The following is a 19157-nucleotide window of genomic DNA, read 5'->3' on the forward strand; positions in this document are numbered from 1 at the left end:
CGGCCGAGGCGCTAGGTGTACCCGCCTTTCCGGCTCGGGTGGAATTCCTAACCCCACTTTCCTCGGCCTCGGTGTCTCCATGTGCAATGACTCCGGACTCAATCCCCTTTCCCGAAGGGCCGCTCTTAAAGCTCCTACCCTTAGACGCTAGGGACCGGGGCACCCAGCGCTGTCGCCTGGGCCCGGCAGCCTTCCAAGCCTTGGGTGCGCACTTGGGCTCGGCGGTGGAGATCTCGCTGCCTGAGGGCGGCTCCTGCCTCTGCATCGCCTGGCCGCGGCGGGATGGAGCGGACGGCTTTCTGCAACTGGACCCACTGTGCGCGAGCCCGGGGGCGGCAGTGGGGGCGCCGGGGTCCAGGGGGAATCTCAGCCTGAGCCGCCTCCGCCTGGTGCCCTGCCCGCCCCTTCGGCGCCTCACCGTGTGGCCGGAGTTGCGGGAGCCGGTGGGCGCGCCCGGTGCCCCGAATCCAGCCGTGGTGCTGGAGGCAGCGCAGGAGCTGCTGAGGAACCGACCGGTCTCCCGGGGCCACGTGGTGGTCGCTCCGCCGGACGCCCCCGGCCCGGTGGCCGCCCTGCACATCGTCAGCGGAGTGCCCGTCCCGGATCCGGCCGGGCTGGTCACCCCTCATACCAGCATCGGACTCAGCGGGGTGCCTCCGTCGGAAGCTCAGCCGCAGCCGGAGGTGCCCTTGGGGGGCCTTTCCGAGGTGGCGGACTCGCTGCGGGAGCTCCTCTGCCTGCCACTCCGCTACCCCCGCACCGTGGCCGCGCTGGGGCTAGCCGTGCCCCGCGGGGTGCTCCTGGCGGGCCCCCCCGGGGTAGGCAAGACCCAGCTAGTGCGGGCGGTGGTCCGGGAGGCGGGCGCGGAGCTGCTGGCCGTGAGCGCCCCGGCGCTGCAAGGCAGCCGGCCCGGGGAGACCGAGGAGAACGTGCGGCGCGTCTTTCAGCGCGCGCGGGAGCTGGCCAGCCGTGGGCCCACCCTCCTCTTCCTGGACGAGGTGGATGCCCTGTGTCCCCGGCGGGGCGGCCCACACCAAGCCCCCGAGAGCCGCGTGGTGGCCCAGGTATTGACGCTGCTAGACGGCATCAGTGGGGACCGCGAGGTGGTGGTTGTAGGATCCACCAACCGGCCAGACGCGCTAGACCCAGCGCTGCGCAGACCTGGGAGATTTGACCGAGAGGTAAGTAGGCCAGGCCAGGTAGCCCATTGTCCCGGGAACCTCGGCCTCCTGTGGCCCTGGTCGGCTTCCCCGAGGCGTTTGCCATTGAGGTTTGGAATTCCGCGAGGCTGGAGTGGGACTCTTTGTAATGCGGAGAACGCTCTGTCCGGGCATCATCTGTTAGGCAGGATCCGTTTTTCCCGAGTCAAATTGTTCTGACAAGCAAGGTGGCCGTTAGGGATTAGTTTTGTTGTGCAGGTCCTGAAGATGAGTACTATAATCACTAAAGTTAATTTTTAAGGGAACTAGGTCTGCTACAAGCGTGTTAAACTCTTAGGAATTTGGAGTGAGAATTTAAAGTGGAAAGATAGCTTAGAGATATGTAAGTGTGTTAAAATAAAAGGGTGAAGGCAGGGAAGAAGTAAATCAGAGCAGACATTAACTTATCTGGATTTGTTCATTCCTTGTCAGGATGCCAGCATCCTGTCCCACAGCTGAGAAAGTACCCACAATAGCTCCCTGAGTTGCCAGGAAGGTTGAGTATTACAAGCTGTCCTATTTTATAAGCTTCAGTCCTAAATTGATTTGTTAAATAGTTTGAATTTAAATTAACCACTGTTAATTTAAGTAATGTTTGGACTTTGTGGTAAGATTCTAAAGGAACAGATGATAATTGCACACTTGACTTAATCTGTTCTGAATTTGAGTGAATTTCTTCCTTGCACTGTCTAGTACCACTCTCCTGAATAAGCTCCATGAGAACCGGGACCTAGACTGTCTGGTTTACTGTTGTATGCTTGGCTCCTAGAACTTGGTACAGTATCAAAAAAATAACAAAAAATTGTTAAATGACACTTAATTTTCACTGTGCAGCCTTTTAGCCATTGTTACTCTTCTGGAAAATTAGGATTTTCATATATTTAGAGTCTTAAATTATGCTTAAGAGTACATAATAATAGTTCCAAATATGCTCACTAAATTATTACACACTTTTGTGAAGATAAAAAATATTTTAAACTGTAAACTTCAATTTTTCTTTTTCTCTCTCTGTATATAGGTTGTCATTGGAACTCCCACACTTAAACAGAGAAAGGAGATTCTACAAGTGATCACCTCAAAGATGCCCATCTCCAGTCAAGTTGATTTGAGCCTCCTTGCAGAAATGACAGTTGGCTATGTTGGCGCAGACCTGACTGCACTCTGTAGGGAGGCTGCCATGCACGCTCTGCTTCATAGTGAGAAGGTAGGAAACATTGATTTATGACCATGGACGTTAATTTTTTTATTAATGTAACAAATTAATTTGGGGGATTAAAAAAAGTGGTAAGTACTTTTTCTTGGAACTTCAGATACCTTCCACAACTGCTTTTTACATATATTTTTACATCTGAAACATTTGAGAATATACTGCAGCCATGATACCCCTTTAGCCTTGAAACTTAAGTGTATATTTCCTAAACACAAGGACTTTAACCACAGTACAATTATTAAGATGAGGAAATTAACACTGACACAATACTTTTACCTAATCTATGTAGACCTATCCAAATTTCACCATTCATCCCACTAACTTCCTTTAGCACAAAAATTTAAAAAGGAAAACAATTATTTTTAATTCAGGATTACACACTGCATTTAGTTGTCATGATTTCTTAATCTTTAATTTAGAACTATTCTTCAGTCTTTTTTTATGACTAACTTTTTAAGAGTACAGGTCAGTTATTCTGTAGAGTAATCCCCAGTTTGAGTTTGACTAATGTTTCCTCATAATTTGATTCAGGTTTTGCATTTCACAGAAATGCAAATCGCATATCACAGAAATGATACTATGTTCTTATTGCATCTATTAGATAGCAAATTATATCTCTACTTTGAATTTAACTTTGATTTCTTGGATAAGGTGGTATCTCTGAGATTTCTCCATTGTCAAGATACTGTTTTGCTTTGTTATTAATAAGTATCTTGTAGGGGAAAATAACCTTTTCTAACTCAGGGAAAGATTGGGTGCCAGGAATTTTATTGAAATTTGGCTTTGACAATCAAATCTTTAATTCATGAGTACCTTTCTTAAAAATATGTAGGATATTAACTTAAATTAATAGTTTTCAATACTATGGATTGGAAAATCTGTTCACTTTGTATGTAATAAGTAACCCTGAATTTCTAAACCCTTTCAGAAAAAAATTAATTTCAGCATGCTGTGGATTCTGGGACAAAATTTTTAATCTGTTGTAACATTAAAATTGTCCTTTGAGCTTATAATTTTTAAAACCCAGCTTTAAGTTTGTTGAAACTATAAAAGGATGACTTATCCTAATATTTGAAAACGTTTTTACCTAGATAATTTGTATCCTTCCTCATTTTCTTTTATTTTTACTCTTACACTGAATATGGGGAAGGAGTTATAATGAACTTATTAAGTCCTCATCTTCTGGGTTTAGAATCAAAACTGCTTGAAGATTTAATGATAAGTCCCATGTATAAAGGTGTGAGAATATATGCCTTTCGAGGGGATGAAGAGAGTACCAGGGAACGGGAAAGGAGATTTACATTTAGGATTCCCTCTGCTTTGAAGTTCCAGGTTTGATCTTAAGCATTTTGGCTTAGGTGGACCAGCCAGCTGCTGCCATCCTAGGGTGGAGCCCACTGCTACTTGAGGAGGGGCCTGCCCAGGCATAGTTACCACAGGTGATGGCTGAGTTCATAAACAACCAGGGGAAGGAAGTGGAAGAAAGGCAAAAAGGAAGAAGGGACAGAGGCATCTGGAGAGGTACTGGCTCCATCTTTTTCTTCTTTTCCCGTCTAGGCAGCTGAGGGGCTGCTGCTGCCTCTCTCTGTGCCAGGGCAGACAAGGACACATTAAAGTTTGTTCAACTTTTCGTGAAATATTCCTGTTAAAGAATGAGAAATGTAGTTTAACACATACACATATACGCACAGAGGGGAAAGAATTTTATCTGCCTGAGAGGATTATGAGAATCAAGTGAAATAATATACACACAGTGATCTTGAAATATAAATGGGATTTTCAGATGTTAGTAGGTGTTACCTAAAAATTAATTAGTATTCAGTTACCCAACATCTGTTAGCCAGTAAAACAAACAAAAAAGCTATATAAAAAATTGATAGTGTTCTCTGTGAGAAATTAAACAAGATAAAAAAAATTATAAAAAAGTAATAATTGCCTGAAATGTCATCTCCTAGAGATTATAATTATTAATGTTTTTTACAAATGCTGTTCAGAATAGCTCTATATATACACACATATTCACTTATATAATCTTATATAAATGGGATAAAATAGTTTGTTACTGAAAATAGGAATTTGGGGACAACTAAATGTTTAGAATTTGATATAAGAGGTCAAATACTTAAATATAACACAGATATTACAAACAGAAATATAAGTTTGTAACTGTAACAAAAAACCTGCTTCACTAGAATGATTAAGGACATTGCAGGAAGCATTCTCCAAAATATAATCTTAGCATGAATACTGCCTTTTTTAGCATGACATAAAACCTAATAGCCAAAAAGGAAATAATTTACCAATTTGACCATTTTGGGATGGCAACACAATAACTAAGAGCAAAGATAAGACATGAGACAGACTGGGAAAAATACGTTTAGCCCATGACAAAAAGACCACTTACCTTGATACAGAAAGAATTCTCACATATCAATAAGAAAAGACCAACAATAAAAGAGAAAATGGATAATAAGGTATGAACAGGTATTTGGCATTAAAAGCATTACAGACAGCCAATAAACATGAAAAATTCTCACTTTTACTGTCCTCTTATTTTTTTTTTTTTTTGGGGGGGAATATTGGGGGAACAGTGTGTTTTTCCAGTACCTATCAGCTCCAAGTCAAGTCATTGTTTTCAATTTAGTTGTGGAGGGCTCAGCTCAGCTCCAAATCAAGTTGGTGGTTTTTTTTTCAATTTAGTTGTGGAGGGCGCAGCTCACTGGCCCTTGTGGGAATCGAATTGGTGACCTGGGTGTTATGAGCACTGTGCTCTAACCAACTGAGCCAGCTGGTAGCCCCACATTTACTCTCTTTAAAGATTAGTCTCTTTCAGTTCTTTTTTTTAAACTTTCTATTTTGAAATAACTAAAACTTCAGGAAGAGTTGCAAGATAGAGAACTCCTGCTAAATCTTTTATCCAGATTCACCAATTTTTAATATTTTGCCTAATTAGCTTTATCGTTTCTCTCTCTCTCTCTCTCTCTCTCTCTCTCTCTCTGTATACACATTATTTTTTCTGAATCATTTGATGATGGGTTGCATACATCATAACCCATTATCCCTTAATATTTTAATGTCTATTTCCTAAGAATAAGGATGTTCTTGTGCATGACCACAATATGGTTAGGTATAGTCATATTCAGGAAATTTTACACTGATACAAAATGTTGTCAGTATGACAGTCCATGTTCTGATTTTGGTAATAGTCTCAATCTTTTTAGCATTTTTTTCCCTCCAGTACAGGATCTAATCCAGGGTGATGTATTACACTTAGTTTTTAGTTTCATTTAATCTTGAACACTTCTGTGGCCTTTTTTGGGGGGTGGAGCAGGGTGTGAGACATTTGACATTGTCATTTTTTAAAGATGCAGATCAGTGATTTTATAGAATGCCTCTCAATTTGGGTTTGTCTAATGTTTCTTTACAGATTCAGGTGAAGCATGCCTGTTGGGAGTACTACATAAGTGATAGTGTGTCCTTAGGGTCTCACATGTGGTGACATAAGATGTTCACTGTTCCTCAGTGGTGATGCCCCTAATTGATGACTGCCCTGATCAGCCAGTCAAGGTTTTGTCTAGTTTCTCTCCACTGTAAAGCTGCTATTTTTTCCTTTGCAGCTACTAAGCCCATGAGGAGGCTTCTTGAGATCATGCAGATATCCTGCTCTTTGTCAAACTTTCGTTCCCATAGATTAGCATTCATTGAGGATTCTTGCTCAAAACAGCTTTACTATGATGGTTGCAAAAAAGGTGATTTTCTAATTCCTTTATTCCCTCTATATCACTCTTGATTGAAGAAATTTTATCAACACAATAGTGAGCACCATTTCCTCTGTCACAGTGGCAGAAGTCTAAAAGTTTGGTAATGTCCAATGTTAGAGAGGTTGGGGGAACAACAGCAGCTTCATATTATTGGTGCAGATTTTAGGACATTTTGATAATAGCTGTCACAACTGTAAATGTGCATACTCTTAAACCCTGTAATTCTACTTCGAGGACATTATTATATAAAATACTTGACATGTGCGCAAGCACTTTCAGTTGTTTCAGCTTTGTTTTTAATAGCAAAAACCTGGCAACAACCTAATGTTCAATAGTAGGATGTAGTTAAATTATGGTACACTCACTGGGTAGTGTGTTATGCATTGTCAGAATGAGTGAGGTAGAGCTGTATTAGTTGACATGAAAAGATTTCTAAGATAAGTGGGAAAAAGTACAAGTTAATATGTACAGTATGCTCTCATTTGTGTATCTGTTTGAAAGGCACACATGCTTATTATTATAAAACATTGGGAGAATGAATACATAGGAAACTTTTGACGTCCTCTGAGGATGAATGTTGGGGTTGGGGGAGAGATTTAATTTTTTGTACCATGTATATAAATTTCTTTATAATAACAAACTAGATTTACAAATTCAAAAGAGGATTGCTAAAAAAGTCATTGTGCTTATGTATCACAAAAAAGTCCCACCTCATTTTTGGGTTGTGTTTGCTTTTTTGGGTGTGTTTTTTCAGAACCAGGACACTCCGATGATTGATGAAACAGACTTCCTTGAAGCTTTTAAAAAGATTCAACCTTCATCCTTTCGAAGTGTCATTGGACTGATGGACATCAAGCCTGTTGGCTGGGAGCAGATTGGTGGCCTTGAAGATGTAAAACTGAAGTTAAAACAGGTGAGATAGAGAATCTGCTTAAGCCAGTAGAATATTACAGGTCAAGTGTAATGCATTTATGTTGAAAACAAGCTACACCACAACTGCTCTTGCTGCCATCACTAATTCGATCCTAACATCTAAATCCAGTGATTACTTTTCAGTCCTTACTTAATTGGACTTCTATAGACATCATACTATTTCTCATACTTTCCTATCTCAACCCTTTTTGTTTTCCTTTTGCTTTAGAGAGTTTATAATCTAGAACAAGGGTCAGCAAACTTCTAAAAAGGGCCAGATAGTAAATGTTTTAGGCTTTGTGGGCCGTATAGTCTCTCTTGCAGCCACTTTCCTCTGCTGTCATAGCATGAAAGCAGCCACAGACAATATGGAACAAGTACTTGTATTCTTTTGAAACTTGATGGACACTGAAGTCATGTAATTTTCACGTGATAAAATATTACTCTTTTGACTTTTTTTTTAGCATTTAAAAATGTAAAAATGATTCTTAGTTCAGGTGCTGTACAAGTACAGGTGGTGGGCCTTTGTTTGTCCCGGGACTGGTAAAAGCACAACATTATACTAAACAGTCAGTATGGTCTGGATGGCTACTTGATGGCTAGTGGATATTGGGGAACACAGCTCCCCAGATCCTCTTGCCTGCATTGCCGTTTCAGAAATTGATTTTGCCAGTTTACCTTTGGGTGATCCTGCCATAAGGAACTAGGTTTCTCTAACCACACACACAAAAGACTGATTTATGAGTATCCATTGTAATTTATTCACCTTAACCAGGAGCTATATCTACAGTGAACCCTGGCCTCCCTGTGTGCATGGATAAGCCCATTTATAATATGCCCTAATTTTCTACATGCATTGTCTTCATTTAATCTTCACAAAACTCGTGAGAGATTAGCCACACCTTCCTATTGGAAACACTTTAACTTTGAGATGTTAAGCTCTCCTGCCTTTCTGAACACTCCTCTCCTGTATCTTAAATGTTAGTGTTCCAAGCTGCTGGGCGTCTTCTTTTTACATTCTGTGAGTGAGTCCATGATCTCAGAGTCCAAGGCTTCATCTGTCCCCTGAAACTGGTTAACTCAAAATCTTTATATCCAGCTCAGATAGCTCTAATGATCATCAGAGCTAACTAGCTGCCTGCCTAGTGGACTACTTCCAGGGATCTCAACGTTCAGCTAATCAGTTCCAACCCCACAGCTAGATTCCCTATGTCAAGTGAGTATAGCCAGCTACCCCATACCCTAAGTCAGAAACCTCTCCTCTAAATTCGTGGGGTCATGTCATTTGTGCATGTTAATATCCCCTCTGGATTTATTAAGTTGGTGCAAAAGTAATTGTTGTTTTTGCAATTATTTTTAACCTTTTAAACCACAGTTACTTTTGCACCAACCTAATAGAACTAGTCCCTGTGTAAAATACAGTTAGTTATATTTTATGTTTCAGATCTATCCTTTCCACATCATTGCCACTGCCTGTGACACATCCAGCCTTATTACTTTTGCAGTCTCAATCATTGCAAGAGACTTCTAATTGCTTCCAGTCTCCCTGTTTCCAGTTTCATTTCTTTCTAGTCCGTTGTCCATACTGCTTCCTCCATGTTGCCTAAAATGTTCAAGGCCCATTGTGATCTGACTCCTCCCTCCACTTCAAGTTCATTGCTGCTTGCTTTCCCCATCCTCCCCTCTGTTCTTTCTTACTGTTGGCAGAACGAATTAGACGGTTTCATGTGTCTCTGTATATATCGTTCCCTGTCTGTGGAATGCCCTCCTCTGGCCTGGTTGTTAGTTTACAAGCCTGTCTTCCCAACTAAAATATGAGTTCCCTAGGTGCAGAGGTCTTGTCTTATCCCTGTTTTGTGAGTGACAGCATATCAATAGTTGGGAACTTGAGCCCTTGATCTACACTGCCTTGGGGTCAGTCTTAGTTCTGCTTCCTCACGGGAATAAGACTTGGGGAAGTTACCTAACTTTTCTAAGCCTGAGTTTCAACATCTGCAAAATTATCATAATAAAACTACCTCAGGGGTGGTGAAGACTTATTTACTATTCAATTAACTTTTTTTGAGTGCCTACTTTGTGAAGGTACTATTCTAGGTGCTGGGGATTTAGAGGTGAACTTGGCTTACGTTCTAGCAGGAGCAGAATGACAAACCCTACATGGAAAAATAATAATTCCATATAGCGAATGGGTAAGTGCTCTGAGAATAAAAAGATGGGCAGGGAGTAACGTAGAGTGCCTAGGAGGAGGAGGATCTGCTTTAATTAGAGTTGTTAGGGAAGAGCTCTCTGAGGAAATGACATTTGAGCTGAGACCCGAATGATGAGGGGAGCCACACAAACTCGTGAAGGAGTGTTCAGGCAGAGAGAACAGCAGGAAAAGGCATCGAGATGGGAATGGACTGGGGTATTTGGGCAATAGTCAGGTTATGTAAGGCCTTGTAAGCAGTGGTAAGTAAGGGTTTTGGATTTGGAATTCATCCTAATTCTGATGGAAGTAATTGAAGGATTTTAAGCAGGAAGTGAATGTGACCTGACTTAGGTTATAAGATGGCTGGCTGCTGTGTGGAGAATGGACTGCATTTCCAGTTCATAACAGGTACCTGAGAATTGTTGAAGGAACACATGAATTTATTGAATTATTCAATGTTTTATTGTGGTACTAAAATAGTTGTCTCTTTTTGTGTACTTACAGAGCATTGAATGGCCTCTGAAATTCCCTCGGGAATTTGTTAGGATGGGCCTGACACAACCAAAGGGAATTCTCCTGTATGGTCCTCCTGGATGTGCTAAAACTACCCTGGTGAGGGCCCTGGCCACAAGCTGTCGTTGCTCTTTTGTTTCAGTGAATGGAGCTGATCTCTTTTCACCTTTTGTTGGAGATTCAGAAAAAGTCTTGTCTCAGGTTTGTCTGTTTATTCCCCCCCCTCCCATAGTTAAGTTTACTTTTGCATTTTCATTTCATGCCTTAAGGATAAATGTTATTTTTAAAAATGTAACTGGCTTTTTTTTATTAGAAAGTTATACGTATTTGTTTATAGAAAATTTAGAAAATATAGAAAAATGTAAATAAATCCTGCATAATTCCTCTACCCTACATTAACATTTTGGTGAATGTTAACATTTTGGTGAATTTCTTTTGTCTATTTCCTTGGGCAGGAGTTATATCTTTTTCGTTTTCTTCTAAGATTTTATTGGGGAAGGGGAACAGGACTTTATTGGGGAACAGTGTGTACTTCCAGGACTTTTTCCAAGTCAAGTTACTTTCCTTTCAATCTTAGTTGTGGAGGGCGCCGTTCAGCTTCAAGTTGTTGTCTTTTCAGTCTTAGTTGCAGGGGGCGCAGCCCACCATCCCTTGTGGGACTCGAGGAGTTGAACCCGCAACCTTGTGGTTGAGAGCCCACTGGCCCATATGGGAATCGAACTGGCAGCCTTCGGAGTTAGGAGCACGGAGCTCCAACCTCCTGAGCCACTGGGCCGGCCCAGGAGATACATCTTCATCGTGATTTTTTTCTAACTTAACATTATCACTTTAAAAATTCTATAATATTGGGGGCCGGCCCGGTGGCTCAGGCGGTTAGAGCTCCATGCTCCTAACTCCGAAAGCTGCTGGTTCGATTCCCACATGGGCCAGTGGGCTCTCAACCAGAAGGTTGTTGGTTCAACTCCTCGAGTCCCACAAGGGATGGTGGGCTCCACCCCCTGCAACTAAGATTGAACACAGCACCTTGAGCTGAGCTGCCACTGAGCTCCCGGATGGCTCAGTTGGTTGGAGCACGTTCTCTCAACCACAAGGTTGCCGGTTTCGACTCCCGCAAGGGATGGTGGGCTGTGCCCCCTGCAACTAGCAATGGCAACTGGACCTGGAACTGAGGCGCCCTCCACAACTAAGACTGATAGGACAACAACTTGAAGCTGAACGGCACCCTCCACAACTAAGATTGAAAGGACAACAACTTGACTTGGAAAAAAGTCCTGGAAGTACACACTGTTCCCCAATAAAGTCCTGTTCCCCTTCCTCAATAAAATCTTAAAAAAAAGTAAATTCTATAATATTAAATAGTCTTTGAAAATATGATTTTTAACCCCTACATAATACTCCATTGTTCCTTGTTTTATTTATTTCTCAATTCTTAGACATTTAGACATTTTTCTTTTCACATTTTCAAAATTATAAATAGTCATGTGGAAAACATACATTCACATGAATAAGGCATAATATATAGCTTTTTATATTTTTATTTTCCTAATGAAAGGTCTTTCGACAAGCAAGAGCAAATACTCCAGCAATTGTGTTTTTGGATGAAATTGATTCAATCTTGGGCTCACGGTCACTCAGCAAAACGGGATGTAATGTTCAAGAGCGTGTTCTTTCTGTTCTCCTGAACGAATTAGATGGTGTTGGACTGAAGACTATAGAGAGAAGAGGAAGTAAATCAGATCAACAGGGTAAATACAAGGAGCTGAAAAAAAATGAAGAGGTATTTATTAGCCAGCATACACCCAAAATCCAGGTCAACATTAAATAGAATGCATCTACATTCGCTTTTTCTGTGCTGGATTCATCTCATAGAAAGAATTATATTCATTTCAATTTGACTGATAGGATTTTTACAAAGCTGATGAAATTGTGATTTAGCTGGGAAAGAAGAGGTAAATTTTCTAATATCTTAGCTATATGTGAATGTGAATTTTATATATCCTAAGATTTAGAAATACAACTTTACATATTGCTAATGAGGAGGGGAATTTCTTTATATTTCTATATCATGAAAAACTAGTGTTCATCCCTTTCTAAAATTTTTTATGTTAAACAAAACATTATTTCCAGTAATTTTAGTAACTGAAAACTTCTAGTTTCGTTGAGGAATGGGTTTCCTTGGTTATAACGAAGTTAAAATGACCTTTGGAAGTCCCTTCCTCTTTTCTGAGTCTTCAGATAGAGTTTGGTATTCTTAAATAATCCCTGACAGATAATATTTTTTTTTAAATTTCTTGTTATTAGTTATTTCCCAATTTTAAAATTGTTCCATGGAAGGAGACTCTTATAACTCCTTAGGAACATATACCACTAGAATTCGAAAGGACCCATGAAGTTCTCTAATCAAATCTCCTCATAATGCAGAAATTCCTTCTACAGCATTGAGAGGTGTTTACCCAGCCTCTGCCAAAAATACTTGCGGATATGGGGAACTCACTGCTTTGAGGATCACATTTCTGGAACACTACTATGATTATTCAGTTTAACAAACAATTTTGAATGCCTAGTGTGTGAGGCCTTGTCCTGGTTGCTTTTAGATATTTTTTCTCTGCATCCAGGATTTGCATACCTGTAACTTATGTTTATTGTCATATTTCTGCCTCAGGAAAGAAAAATAAATAAAAAGTGAAGTAAATCTCCCTCTTCAAGTACATGAGAGCCCTGACTTTTCACATGAGAGCCCCGACTTTTCACAGCCATACATCTCTACGTGCTGGTCATGTGCTTCTGTCTTTTCAAGTCATTCATTTAAATTGTAATCTTTCAATGGGGCTCAGGTGCCCTCAGGTACCAGATAGATGTTTTCTGCTGTGAAGTAAGGCTTTTCATCAGTTCTCACATGGAGAGATGTCTTGCATGATTGGCTACTCCCTTCACCATGTGCACAAAGTAGCTATTTGATTGCTAATTTTTTTCTGGGGTACCTTGATATTGAGAAGGTAGTCTGGATACAAGGTATAAGCATTTCAGTCCCCAAAAAGGTATCCCTATTTAAAAACAAATGGAACTTATGATTTTTAATTTAAAAATATTTAATAATTAACGATTTATTGATAATACTTCGTGTTGTGTGTTTTCCCTCAGAGTTTCAAGAAATTTTTAATCGAAATGTCATCATTGTTGCGGCAACAAATAGACCTGATGTGTTAGATAATGCCTTGTTACGGCCTGGAAGATTAGATAAGATTATTTATATTCCACCTCCAGATGAAAAGGTAATCAGTATACACATTTACTCTGTGTGGACATTCGTAGTAACACATCGGTTTTTGAGCTCTAAGGAGCCCAGCAGAATTGAATCCCAAAGTGGATGTGAGTGAACGTAGTGTGTGTCATACACTGGGTTCTGCATTCTTCCCTTGCCTGGTGGCCCTTCATAAATCATTTCGATCTGCTTTTGCTGAGTATTCTGGCCCTGTTTTCAGAGAAACATAAGCCTAAAAGTAAGGTAGTTATTTCAGTGAGTTTACTGAGTTGAGTAAATACAACTCAGTAAACTCACTGAAATAACTACCTTACTTTTGCAACTAGAATGACGGAATCCTAAAGTATTAAAAGGGGTTAAAGAGTTTTAGAGATTATCTCGGTCAGCATCCTTATTTCACAATGGAGAAATCTGAGATGATAGAGATTACACAATGTGTTCACAGCCAAAGAAGCAGTGAATTCTTTGCCCTTAACATCCGGAGCCAACGGCAAGGAGTAGTAAAAGACAGAATGAATTTTTTTCCTTCCTCGGGCTTTTATCAAGTTTTGAAGGAAAAACAAAAAATTTTAAATGTCTATTTTTAAATTGTGTCTGATAGCTCCTGTATTTACTTTTAAACATGTCTGGTGGTACTGTTTGTACCCAAAAGAGAGATTCATCATGCCTGTTAAAGAGATATATCTGTGGTTGGCTATTTTAAAAATTAAATAAAAAATATTAAAATTTTATCATGATGTTATTTTTACTATTGTCATATGAGCCATTGATGAGTTAATTCTTGGTACTTCTTCAGAAGTGATTCTTATTGTTTGCGTCTTAAATATACTTTCTCTATAATATGATAGGAAACTCTTAACTTGAAATGTTTTAATATAGCATTATGTCAAACATAAATGTTATAAGATTATAAACGTTTTTTATTTTGTTCCAGGGCAGGCTTTCTATTTTGCAAGTCTGTACAAAAAACATGCCAGTGGGGCCTGATGTTTCTTTAGAAAAGCTAGCAGCAGAAACCTGTTTTTTTTCTGGTGCTGATCTTGGAAACCTCTGTAAAGAAGTAAGTTAATTAGTGAAGAAACCTGTGGTTCAAAACATTTCTTCATTTATTCAGATCTATATTCACTCGGCAGTATTCACTGAAAGACGTCTGTGTGGCAGGGACCACATGAGATGAAACAGATAGATGTGGCCTCTTCCCTTACAGAGCTTACAGATTGATGGGGTTGTGCAGAGAGGCAAATCATAATCCTGAATTGGCAGTTGAAAATATGCATTGATTTGGGGAACTTTAGGGTGCTGTGGAAGCACTTAGGAAGAACACCAACCCAGACTTGGGCGTCATAGAAGGCTTTCTAAGAGAGGCTGTGTGTAAACTGAAATTGGGAGGATGATGAGGGAGTTAAGCTAAGGGAGGGAAGAGGAGTGTTTGAGGCAGAAGGAATAAAATTTGCAGATGATTGGAAATAAGAAATGACGTGACAATATTGAAGAGGTGGACAATGGCCAGACCACACAAGTCCTTAAGCCACTTTATGGCATTTAGACTTTATTTTGAGGGCAAAAGAAGCCGTTGTAGGTTTTTCCATTTTCTATAAACTTAAAAAAAATAAAACATAAGGATATAGCTTATTGAATTAATGTAAAGTGAGCACACTTATATAACCACCACTTGGGTTGAGAAAGAACGTTCAACATCCCAGAAACTTCCCTTGGTCCTTCCCACTCTCTGTCCCAAAGGGAACCACTCTCCTGAACATTTGGGTTACTGCTTTTTTGCTATTATGAATTATGCTGAATGAACAACCTTGTACATGTCTATTGGTATACATGTATGTATGTCTATTTCGTGTATGTATATACTTACACAGAATTTCATAGAGTGAATGTTTGATCTGTTCCTCTATGATCAGCGCTGTGTCCTGTTTAGAAACTCCTACTTTGAGGTTAGGAAGATAGTCTCTCATCTTGAAAATACATATATGGGCTCATAATATGTATATTATTCTGCAATTTGCTTTTTCTTTTTTCCCACTTAAGGCTGGAGTTTACTGTACAAGAAAAGATGGTCTGTTAAGAGGACTTCTAAACACTTTAACTTTTTAGCCTAATGTTTTTGGAGTCATGAATATTGGAATTCTATGAAGTGAGATTTTTGTATACAGGCTTTAAAGTATTACCAGATATTATAAAGCAAGAATGAAGCAAATTATTTATTTCCTATTGTTTGTGTCTCATAGGCAGCTTTGCTGGCTCTGCAAGAAAATGGACTAGAAGCAACCACAGTGAAACAAGAGCACTTTCTAAAATCACTTAAGACTGTAAAACCGTCCTTAAGTCACAAGGATTTGACTTTATATAAGAACTTATTTCAGAAGCAAGGATTTTCTAACTTAGGGGATATTTAACAATTACATACCTGCTCAAGGATTAATTGAAACGTGCTATAGTTTGCAGCTTCACACTTTTAGAGTTTGTGTGCATGTTATTTCCTGTAAATAAAAACACTGCCTGATGAGCTAAGATTCATCTTATTTCTAAAAGGTCTATTAAAAAATACCATAATTTAGAAAGAAAGTATATGTATGTGTGTTGATTTTGTAGTGGGGTGGTATTTTTGTTTGATTACTTTTTAAAGCTTTATTTTGAAGTAATTTCATACTTCCAGAAAAGTTGCAAGAACAGTACAAAGAACTCTTATATGCCCTTAACCTGGATTTACCAATTTTTAATATTTTGCTGTATACTGAACTACAGACGGACCTCATTTTATTGCGCTTCACTTTATTGTGTTTCACAGTTGTTGTGTTTTTCACAAATTGAAGGTAAGACCCTCTACCAGTTCGCTTTATTGTGATACTTGCTTTATTACAGTGGTCTGGAACTGAACCTATCATAGCTCTGACGTCTATATTTAAGACTAGATTTAAGAATATATTTAAGAATATATTTAAGAATAGATGTTATACTTAATGTCCCTTTATGCCCTTAATAATTTAGTGTATATTTCTTAAAAATAAGCTAATTTTCTTATATGACCACAGTGCATTTATCAAATTCAGGAAATTGAACATTGATACAATATTTTAATTGTCTCATGATTTTCATCCGTTGTGCCAACAGTAATTTTTTTCCTATTGCAGAATCCAGTCTAAGATCTTACATTCCATTTAGTCGTCCTGTCTCCTTACTCTAAGGAGCCTCTTTTAACAGTTCCTCTGAAACAGGAAAGAGTAAGGAGCCTCTGAAACAGTTCCTCAGTCTTTTTTGTTCTTTCTTTTTTTTAAAGCATTCTTTTTTTTTTTTATTGCGGAATATTGGGGAACAGTGTGTTTCTCCAGGGCCTGTCCTCTCCAAGTCGCTGTCCCTCAATCCAGTCGTGGAAGGCGCAGCCCAGCTTCAAGTCCAGTTGCCTTCTCAAGCTCTAGTTGCAGCCCACCATCCCATGCAGGAATTGAACCAGCAACCTTGTTGTTGAGAGCTCGGGCTGCAACCAACTGAGCCATCTGGCCGCCTCTCCGGCAGCTCAGCTGCCGCTAGTTATCTTTCAATCTAGTTGTGGAGGGCACTGCTCACCAGCCCATGTGGGAATCAAACCGGCAACCCTGTCATTCAGAGCTCGTGCTCTAACCAACTGAGCCATCCAGCCGCCCCCTGAATCTTTCTTGACCTTGACAATTTTGAAAAGTACAGACTAATTTTATAGAACAATTGGTTCCTGATTAGTGTTTGTCTGATAGCGTATCATGATAGATTCAGATTATGCATCACCAGGGGAGCAAGATGTAAGTGCTGTCATGTCCTCAGAGATCAAGCTGAAGGCTTGTGATATCTGTATTATTGGCCATGTTCATTTTGATCACTTTATGGTATTGTCCACTTTCTCCACTGTATAGCTATAATTTTTCCTTTTGTAATTATAAGTATTTTTTAAGGAGATAAATTATATGTACGTTTTTATTTTCCTTCGTTACAAAAGTAATTAGAATGCTAGAAAATGTAGATAAACATAAAGAAAACACTTGGGTATTTAACCTACCAGTCCCTTACGTTTGTATAGATAAGACATGGTACTGTATAACTTTTCTCACCTAATAATAAGCATTAAGCAAAACATCACTATTTTTGGATTAAGGAAAAGACCTGCCTTACTTATAGGTATAATATGTAATTCAACTGAAATTATTGTAACAAACCAACTCCTCGCTTATTAGTAGGGAAAATACCTAGAAAACTCATTAGAATTCTGACAGCTTCCATTCATATTCTCTTAGCAGTCGTTGATTTTATAGGTCAAGGCAGCATTATACCTTTGCCATTACTAGGCCTGAGGCACTCTAGCTTGAACCCCCTAACTCAGATTCCAGCTGTAGGACCCTTGTTTTTTCCTAGAAAAAGTTTCTAGCGGTCAGGCTGGAAATGTAGTACCCATACTTTGGTTAGAGGCTGAATTTTGATTTGGAAATGTCTTTTTAAATTGTAACTACAACTTCTCAACAGAACTTTGGAAGCCTGCTGAGGACAAAAGCTATGAGCTTCCTGTCATTGAAATAATCAATAAATGATTAAGTCAGATCAAGGATTTCTTTGACTCAGTCTTTTTTTTCCATTTATTAATTTTTTTAGTTATTAGATTTGTTGGGGTAACTGGTTAATAACATAAATTTCAAGTGTACAACTTTATAATACAATATCTGTTTACTCTATTGTGTGCTCACCACCTGAAGTCTCCTTCTGTCACCATATATTTGACCCTCTACCCTCTTCATCCTCCCCACACCCCACTTCCCCTCTAGTAACCACCAATCTGTTGCTTTGACTCAGTTTTAAAGTGATTTGAGGATGGCTCTGGGTAACTTCCAAAAGCTGTTCATAATTGGTGAAAAATTAAAACACTTCAGCTTCTAAGCACTTAGGAAGTATGAATAGCTTTCCCAATACATTGAGCTCAAATTTCTTTTTGAGCCATAGAACAATATAGTATTACACCCCCAGACCTGACAAAACTTAGCAAATCCAGTATTTGCTAAACGTGGCAGCCACTGTATGGGCAGAAAGAATTTCAACAAAAAATACTTAAAAATTTTTTGTTATAAAGCCTGAGCTGGGCTGATTAATATCTAAGTAAATTCCTGGACTGGGCAACCCTGGGTTGTAGCAGGTAGAGAACGTTCTATAAGTTTCTGACAACTGGGGTGGGGAGAGGAAACTCCCCCAAGGGATTATGGCTTTGGAGCAGCCACAGAGGGTGAAGTGTCCTTGGGGGGCTGCCAGGTTTGAAAGGTGGAAGCTGTGCCTGCTAGCTATGCTTGGAAAGACCAGACTACATACTGACCTTGCATCTCCACAAGTTCAATGAATTTGGGCATTAACTTAGAGGGGAAAGTGGCTTTCTGAGTCCAAGTCTCATTGCTGCAATAGAAATAAGCAGACCTTAAAGGTTATATGGGCACATTATAACTATGCATGTACAATATGTGAATTTTTATGTTCTCTGAACATTTTCAAACAAAAATAGAATATCTAACATCTCGGTTGAATAATATTTCACTAAATTTGCTTCATTTTTTTTTAACTTTTTTTTTTTTTTTTTTTTTTATTGGGGAAGGGGAACAGGATTTTATTGGGGAACAGTGTGTACTTCCAGGCCTTTTTTCCAAGTCAAGTTGTCCTTTCAATCTTAGTTGTGGAGGGTGCTATTCAGCTTCAAGTTGTTGTCCTATCAGTCTTAGTTGTGGAGGGCGCAGCTCAGCTCCAGGTCCAGTTGCCGTTGCTAGTTGCAGGGGGCGCAGCCCACCATCCTTTGCAGGAGTCCAACCAGCAACCTTGTGGTTGAGAGGACGCACTCCAACCAACTGAGCCATTGTCGTGTGGGAGACCCTGCTCGCTGCGCCATTTGTCGTGCGGGAGACCCTGCTCGCTGAGCCATTTGTCGGGCGTGGAGGCCTTCTCGCTGCGCCATCTTTCAGGCGGGGCGGCCTGCGGGGTCTCTGCTCCCGCTCCCCACACAAGAACGCAGGATACGGTGAGGCCAACAAGGAACACCCACGGAGCCATAGGTAGGGGAGCCATACCACCACGGTCTCACTGGAGGCTGGGCCCACCGGACGCC

General features: G+C 40.0%; 1 protein-coding gene across 2 annotated transcripts; it reads left to right on the forward strand.

Annotated features, from left to right (window-relative positions):
* Positions 1 to 44: 44 nt before the first annotated feature.
* On the forward strand, positions 45 to 17627 carry AFG2B (AAA ATPase AFG2B). Of its 2 annotated transcripts, none has more exons than XR_002139581.3 (8): positions 45 to 1181; positions 2218 to 2403; positions 6925 to 7083; positions 9775 to 9984; positions 11336 to 11560; positions 12925 to 13055; positions 13980 to 14105; positions 15286 to 17627. XR_002139581.3 is itself a non-coding variant. In XM_019756663.3 (8 exons), the coding sequence occupies exons 1-8, from the start codon at positions 87 to 89 to the stop codon at positions 15451 to 15453; spliced, it is 2268 nt and encodes a 755-aa protein (XP_019612222.2). In that variant the 5' UTR covers positions 45 to 86; the 3' UTR covers positions 15454 to 17627. The 2 variants fall into 2 exon arrangements, 1 of the variants encoding a protein (XP_019612222.2); XM_019756663.3 differs by having other exon boundaries at positions 11336 to 11528.
* The last annotated feature ends 1530 nt before the right edge of the window (positions 17628 to 19157 follow it).

Source organism: Rhinolophus sinicus, chromosome 3, assembly GCF_057876585.1.
Source record: "Rhinolophus sinicus isolate RSI-liver-muscle chromosome 3, RSI-T2T, whole genome shotgun sequence".
NCBI classification, from domain to species: Eukaryota; Metazoa; Chordata; class Mammalia; order Chiroptera; family Rhinolophidae; genus Rhinolophus; species Rhinolophus sinicus.